This window comes from Emiliania huxleyi (assembly GCF_000372725.1).
Source record: "Emiliania huxleyi CCMP1516 chromosome Unknown EMIHUscaffold_138, whole genome shotgun sequence".
Classification (NCBI taxonomy): domain Eukaryota; phylum Haptophyta; order Isochrysidales; family Noelaerhabdaceae; genus Emiliania; species Emiliania huxleyi.
This window is the reverse complement of record NW_005201213.1, coordinates 74,316-82,265: the sequence shown is the minus strand read 5'-3', so window position 1 is coordinate 82,265 and position 7,950 is coordinate 74,316. Positions and strand designations below refer to the sequence as shown.

Genomic DNA, 7,950 nt, shown 5'->3' with positions numbered 1-7,950 from the left:
TTTTGCCTTTGAAAATTGAACAGTTTTTTTGACCATGTTTTTGTATTATACTTGCAGCTGCACGCAGCTCGCAGGCCGCGCCTCGACTTTTGCTGTTTTTCGTTTCACGTTTGTGTGTGTGTACGGGGTTTAGCGGCCACTCCGGTGCGTCGAGCGCTCGTCGCCCCAGCCCTGCATCATCCGCACGGCCCGCTGGCGCAGCCCGTCGTACTTGATTCTCGTGTCGCGCGCCGCGCGCACGTGCGCCGCCTCGTCGAGCTTCGGCGCCGCCGCCGCCGCCTTCTCGTCGCGCAGCCGGGCGCCGAAGGAGCCCGCCTGCTCGCGCAGCAGCTGCGCGCCCATCGACTCGAGGCCGGAGAGGAGCTTGGGCGCGCCGGCGGTGAGCAGCTCCTGCTGCACGAGCGGGTTGTTGACCGTGAGCACGTCGAGCGCGCCCATCGCAGACAGCTTGCCCATGTCGGAGCCGTACTGCGTCAGCTTCATCAGCGGCGCGAGGGCGCCGGCGCCGGCAATCATCTGCTGGCAGACGGGGTTCTCGGCGAGGCAGGAGAGCGCGCCCGTGGCGGCCGCCTGCGCCGCCTCGTCCGTCGAAGAGAGCATCGCGACGAGCGGCGCCACCGCGCCCGACTGGCAGATCTCGAGCGAGTGGAAGTTGTCCGCGTCGGAGGTGGGATCGTCGATCGCGAGCGTGTGGATCGCCTCCGCCGCGAGCGCCTGCCTCCTCGTCTGCTCCGAGCCGAGCATGCTCACCAGCTCCGGCAGTGCGCCTCCCACCACCACTGCCGAACGGAACATGCGCGCCTGTTCGCGGCCCGCCTCGGCCGTCGCAATGGAGAGCTGGCCGAGGCGCGCGACCGCCGCGTCGCGCGCAGAGTCTGAGCCGTGCTGCAGCGACGCCATGATGTCGGTGAGCTGGTCGGACATCTCGGCCGCGAGCCCCATCATGTGCTCGTTCAGCCGCGGGTCGGGCGCCGCCGCCGCGGCGGAGCCAGCTGCAGCGTCAATCTCCACCTGCATCCGGGCGCTCGCCTCGCTGGTCTCCGCGGCGGCGAGCGCGGCGGCGGCGATCAGCGCGAGCACGGCGCAGCGAGAGGGACGCAAGGGACGCATCGCCGGCCCTGGCAGCAGGGCGTAGAGCCGGGCGTAGGGATCCGAGGACAGATCAGGCGCCCGGAGCCTGCTCTCTCTCGAGGTCTCTTGGGAGAGCTCCCTCCGGCTCCTACCCAGACAGGGGTCTGCCGCCACTGGCTGCCCCCTATGCAATAGGTAGGTAGATCCGGTTTTTTTTACCGCCCCAGAGGGCCCCGCAAAGGTGGAGGTACTCGAGTAGGTGTGTATCGCGCGCCTTGCGGGGGGGGCGCGGTGGTGGGGGAGAGAGAGAGAGAGAGAGAGAGAGAGAGAGAGAGAGAGAGAGAGAGAGAGAGAGAGAGAGAGAGAGAGAGATTGTGGTGGTGGTGGGGGGGGTGGGGGGGGGCGGGCGCTTCGCTCGCGCGCGGGAGAGACGCTAGCCGCGAACGGCCATGCTCTGGCGGGCTCAGCGAGCGGCGCCGTACCGCGGTACAAGCCCGGCGCGGCGGGCGCTGGGAGCCTATTCACAGAGGCTCAACGGGTACTTTTCGCTTCGCTTCAACGAGCCTGGCGGTTGGAGCCCGCAATGAGAACTCAGACCGTAGTAAAAAGTTTGGCCAAAAGCCCCACATTGCGCGCGTCTCAGTGGCGACAGACCCCCTCCTGTCACGTTCGCGGCCCACCCGTGCTGCCTACGAAGGCTACACGAGCACTTGGAGGTATAAATAAATAAATAGAGCAGTCATCTCCAGGGAGAGATGGGCGACGCACACGAACACAGAGGGACAGTGCGCACCCCGCCCCGCTCGCAGGGCGTGCATCACACAGGTGGACTGTATGACTCCTCGGGTTTCTGGGACTCAGAGGTGTGCTAGTCGCTATTCTCCGACAATTCCGACATATCTGACGGGCAGTTCGGGCTCGAGCGGTCGCGGTCGCGGCCAGCGCGTGAGGCCTGGCTAGGGTTGCCGGGCGAGAGCTCGACCCACGCGCCGGAGCGCGCGTGGTGCTTGAGCAGCCGGGCGGTCGCCGCAGCCACCTCGAAGGGTAGCTCGTCGAGCCACTCGCTTGGAGGTGCGTGTGCGAGCGCATTTGGTCAATTTCTTTTCGACTCGCGGAAAAAATTCTTTTTTCCCGATACACAATATATATGTCCGCCCTGCCGCGCCGCCGCTCGCGCCGCCTCGCCTCCGCTTCCACCGCCGCTCCCTCGCCAGACACGCCGCCGCCCACCCGCCTCCTCGACCTCCCCACGGAGCTTCTCGTGCGCGCCCTCTCTCGCTGCAACAGCCCCGCCGACATCGCTCGCGTCGCGGCCGTCTCGCTGCTCTTCCACGCCTCGCTTGCGCTGGAGGCCATCCGCTTGTGGGCGCAAGAGCGCGGCTTCGAGCTGCTGGCGCAGCCAGAGGGCGAGAGCTGCGCCGTGCGGTGGCTGTGCTTCGCTGCGTTGCTGTGCGAGTCCAACCCGCCGGCGAGGGCGGCGGCAGGCAAGCGTCACAGCCTCTTCATCGACGGCGAGGGGCGGCTCTCGTCGTGCGGCTCGACGCCGCTTGGCGACTACCGAGGGCTGCTTGGCCACGGCGAGGGCGTGACGCGGCTCAACACGCCCACCCGCCTCCCTTCTCCTCTGGGCGGCGAGCGTGCCGTGAGCGCGTCGGCTGGAGAGAGTCACAGCCTCGCCCTCACCGCCGACGGCGCTGTCTGGAGCTGGGGCTGGGGAGGCCATGGCCAGCTGGGCCACGACAACCAGCAGCTCCGGCTGCTGCCCAAGAAGATCGAGGCCTTCGCTGACCAGCGCGTCGTCGCTGTGTCGGCTGGGTGGATGCACAGCCTCGCCCTCACCGCCGACGGAGCAGTTTGGAGCTTTGGCTTTGGACACGTTGGCCGGTTGGGCCACGGCGACCAGCAGAACCAGCTGCTGCCGAAGAAGGTCGAGGCCTTTGCGGGTCAGCGCGTCGTCGCTGTGTCGGCTGGACAGCACCACAGCCTCGCTCTCACCGCCGACGGCGCCGTCTGGAGCTGGGGCTATGGAGGTGGGCTGGTAAGTCGGTTGGGCCACGGCGACGAGGAGCACCAGTGGCAGCCCAAGAAGATCGAGGCCTTGGCTGGCGAGCGCGTCGTCACTGTGTCGGCTGGAGGCAACCACAGCCTCGCCCTCACAGCCGACGGCGGCGTCTGGAGCTGGGGCGGTGGAGGCAATGGCAAGCTGGGCCACGGCGACGAGCAGAACCAGCTGCTGCCCAAGAAGATCGAGGCCTTAACTAGGCGGCGTATCGTCGCTGTGTCGGCTGGAGGGTACCACAGCCTCGCCCTCGCCACCGACGGTGCCGTCTGGAGCTGGGGTGGTGGAGGCTCAGGCAAGCTGGGCCACGGCGACCGGCAGGACCAGCTGCTGCCGAAGAAGGTCGAAGCCTTGGCTGGCCAGCGCGTCGTGGGTGTGTCCACTGGGGAGGCCCACAGCATCGCCCTCACTGCCGACGGCGCCGTCTTCACGTGGGGCAAGGGCGATGCCGCCCGCCTAGGCCACGGAGAGGACCTGTCCAACCAGCTGCTGCCCAAGAAGGTCGAGGCGTGGCCGCCTAGCACGCCCGCATCCGCTTGACTGCAAACGACTGAACCCAAAGATCCTTGCAAGAAGTGCGCAGCCTGACACGACCGGCGTGTGCGGGTGTGCGTTTGCATGTTCTTGTTTTGCTTTCGGTTCCGTCGCCACTTCACGCCGTCCGCCCATAACAGCATAACTCAGAGCCCAGAACTTCTGACTTTAAACCACGCGCTGGAAACACGAAAAAATAAATCATGCAACGTCTGGTGCCTTGCGTGGCCTAGTAGTGTCCCCCACGTTGCACGTTGGAGCCAGGTGTGTGACTGGCTGGTGTGGGCGCGAGTCCGAGAATAGCTCCGCCGACTAGGTCCAGCCCTGGGTGAGCCAGATCTGACGTTGGACATCGCGTCAGATCCGTGTTTTTCTCGTTGTTTTGTCGCTCGCTCCGCTCGCCACCTCACGCTCCGTAGCCCGGCCATGGCCAGTACCCCGCGTCTCAGTGAGACGCGTGGTACCATCCAACTCCGGTCGACGGGCTCGAATGCGCTCAGCCTCAGGAGGGACAAAACCGCGCGAATTCTGCACGCCTCGCTGCACCGCTGGCTTGACTGAATCAGGCAGCAGCAGGCTGCTGCTGTTGCCACAGCAGCAGTCTGCTGCGGCCCCAATACGCAGGTTAATGACCAGCATTACTGCCGGGGGCATTCGAGCCGCCACAGCCGGTGTGCGGCTGTGCACTGCCACCTGCCCGCGGCTACGCACAATGTGCGCTCGCATTGGATGAGCCCTGCTGATGGACCTGCGTCGCCTAGCTGCACGAGAGCAATGCCGCAGGCGGCGGCCGTGGCATACACTGCGAGCACACTCCGGTGCAGCTGCGAGGTGCAGCAAGAGCACGTCGTTCCTGCCTCTGATGCCACTCTCGCGGCTTGTAGCGCGTCACTCGCGCATGCTCTCCAGGAGCTATGGCGGGCGCGTGTGTGGGGCTGTAGCCTGTGTTTGGCCGGTTCTGACCCGTTTACTATCAGTACCATGCCTGGGCCACAATAATCGCACACGGGGAGCGGCTCAGGGACCCAGTAAGCCGCGGAATCGCCAATTCTCTGGTAGGACGGGAACGAGATGATAGTAGGGAGTAGAAGAAAGCAAAGAGGAGCCCTGCGCACGCACGACTCCGCAGGAGAAACCCCTCCCGCCCGTGCTTGCGCAGCGCAGCCTCCTTCACAGAAAACTGCGGCCGCCAGCGACTGAGCGTCTCGCTGGCGGACGGGGAGAGGAACACAAAGGGACGTCCGGACGTCCATCCACTGGGATGAGAATACTGGAGATCTGAGGTCGAATCTGCCGATTCCACAGCCGCCCACAGGAGCGCCGCCTCAACACGGGGTCTCGGCTCTATCGAGCCATGCTAGCTCCAGCCGCAGCCCCACCCGGCCGCCCGAGGGTGTTCCCGCAGGCAGAGAAGACCAATCCTGGGGGAAGTAACCATGTCACAACCCGGCTCACCCAGGGCTAGACCTAGTCCGCCGTTCATCGAGTCGACTGGTGTGTGTCGTCGTGGTTTCGTATCAGTGCTAGCACGCGCCAGTCCTGCGGGCCGAGTTAAATTCTGTGCACGAATTTTTCTTTTGACCGCGCAAGATAGATATAAAGGGTGGCTAAGGGCTCTGCCCGCAAGGCGCCCGCGTCGCAGACGCGGTACCATTGACAAATCTGCAATATACCCCCACACGAACAAATAGCAAAATCCGAATACCGTGCAGAAACCATGTGATGTGGGCCGTGGACGCGGGGGCAAGCCTTCAGCTGGTGCCAAGACATTCGTAAAATTGAAGCCAAGAACGTCCGCCAAATCCGTGCTTTCGGAGCAACTGAGGGAAAGCCGCTGATCGAGCCCAGCGTGCCCGCGGCCGCCTCCCGCGCAATACCGCCGCTGGGGACGACACGCTGCGGAATCGGATCGAGCCCATGCACGGGCAAAGAAGGACGCTGCAGAAGCGGTTGGAGAGGCAGCCGGCGTCTGCCGTCACAACGAGTCCCAGCGCTTTGGACATGCGCGTCGGCTCGCCCGAGGACTGCTGTCGCGACCCTCCCGTCGTGACGCAGCCTCCGACGAGCTCTTCAACCGAGGAGAGTGAGGGTGCGCCTCCCCTCACTGCTGGCCTGGCTGCGCACCGCCCCACAAAGCACCCCCTCGAGCATCTCTACAAGTACAAGTACAAGGGCGACCTTCTCCAAGTCGTCAACGCGCCCGGCGGCTCAGTCAAGACTTTCGCCTTGGCCACCCTCCTTGCGGAGCAGGAGGAGATCCGCTCTCGGTGCAACGTGGCAGCTAGTCGAGAGACTCGGTAGTTTTGCGCAGCAACACCTTAAACTTTTAGGCCCTCCAAATTCGGGTCGGAGCGTAGCGGTCTAGCGGAGTGGTCCCCGAGTTTGAAAAGGGCGACGGACGCTTGCGTCCTAGCCTCCAACAACGCCTCCCCGGCGCAGAGGGCCCCCCGGAGGGATGCTCAACCGCTCCACGCCACGCCGCTTGCGGCGGTCCTATTCCCTGCTCCAGTGCGTTATTCTCACTCTCAACCCAGCTGCTCAACCGCGCAACCAAATTCATGCCAGCCAGCATTTCGAACAAGGCGCTCGTCGCCAAGCTACGGCAGTGGCACTCGGCCGCCGCCGACGCGGACCACTCCTCGCAGCAGGCTCAGACCTTCCGTCGGGCGGCCGCCTCGCTCTCTGCGCACCCGTCCGAGGTGACGAGCCGTGAGGAGGCGCTGAAGGTCAAGTTTGTGGGTGAGAAGCTGTCCTCGCTGCTTGGACAGTGGATGAGCTTTGAGCAGCTGCGGCGCGAGGTGCCGCTCAGGCCGGTCGCGGCGCTGCAGCACGACGAGGAGGGAAAGTGGTGGGCGGTCGCAGTGTGCGGCGTGGTGGCGTGGCGGAGCTGGGGCAAGCGTGGCGGCACGGGCAACCGGCAGGGCTTCGACAGCTGGGAGCAGTGCGCCACCGAGGCGCAGGCGCTCAGCTTTGCCGTCGCGAAGTCGAAGAGGCAGCTCGCGAAGGAGTATGCGCACGCGCCGGGCAGCGCAGAGAGCTACGAGGCGGCGAGCGCAGAGGCACCGCCGGCGCGGGGCCAACGGCAGACAGCCGGCCGCGGGGGAGCGGAGCAGCCGCCGGCCGCCACCGGTGCAGCCCCAGCGGCCGCCGACGCCGGAGGGACGAGCGAGGGTGCCGCGGAGGGTGCCGCGGAGGTTGCCGCCGGCGCCGCGGGTTCCGCTGCGGGTCGCGCTGCGGGGGTGGTGCGTGCCAAGCGATCTTGGGTGCCCAAGCTGCTCGACTCGCACGGCGAGGTTGGCGCGCCCGCGGCGGTGCTGATCGCTCTGCGCCGCGCTGCTGCCGATGGCGAGGCGCCGCTCTCGACCGCCGAGCTTGCACGGCGAGCGCGGCCCCTCTGCCCGACAGTGGCGCGAGATTAGCCGAGATTAGCCGAGATTAGCCGAGATTAGCCGAGATTAGCCGAGATTAGGCGAGCGCAGCCCCTCTGCCCGACAGTGGCGCTCGAGACACGCGGCGGCGGCAAGGGCGGCGGCAGGGGCGGCGGCAGGGGCGGCGGCAAGGGCGGCGGCAAGGGCGGCGGCAGGGGGCGGGGCGGTGTGCAGCTCGGGGCGCTGAGCGGCGTTCTCAAGACGGCGCGCCGCAACGGAGTCGTCGAGGTCATATCTCCCCATATCTCCCCATATCTCCCCATATCTCCCCCCATATCTCCCCCCATATCTCCCCCCATATCTCCCCACATCCGGCAGCACGGAGGGGCCGAGGCGCCTAGAGGCGGAGTACATGTTCATGTCTCCCGCACCAGCACTCGAGAGGACGCGGGCCCAGCCGTCTTCCACCGTATCTCCCCATATCTCCCCATATCTCCCCATATCTCCCCATATCTCCCCGTATCTCCCCATATCTAGCACTCGAGAGGACGCGGGCCCAGCCGTCTTCCGCAGTGTTCCGCAGTGTTCCGCAGTGTTCACTGTGCTCGCATCCCCCTCGTGCTCACGCGGTGCTCTGAGTACGCCGCACAGGACCACGTCTTCACGCCCTCCTGTCGGCGGACTCACGCCGTAGGTTGCGGGCGGCGCGCGGGCGCGCGGGCGGAGCTACTCGCTCTCCGAGACTGCCGGCCCGGCCGCGGCAGCGTGCCAGCCGAGCGGGGCGGTCCTCGCCGCGAGACTCGCAGAGGCGCTCGAGCTGCACCTCGCGGCGGGCGCGGCCGACCGCGCCGTCGCAGCGAGCCTCTCGCAAGGCGCGTGGGAGCCGGGCGCGGCGGACGCGGCGTAGGGGGGCGGCGC

General features: G+C 66.5%; 1 protein-coding gene across 1 annotated transcript; it reads right to left on the bottom strand.

The window, feature by feature from the left end:
* Nucleotides 1-746: 746 nt before the first annotated feature.
* On the bottom strand, nt 747-1,101 carry EMIHUDRAFT_362919 (hypothetical protein; the record flags this gene model as incomplete). Its single annotated transcript, XM_005788115.1, has 1 exon — nt 747-1,101. A coding segment is annotated over one exon (355 nt), but the record flags the coding sequence as incomplete, so codon positions are not given.
* Nucleotides 1,102-7,950: the final 6,849 nt, after the last annotated feature.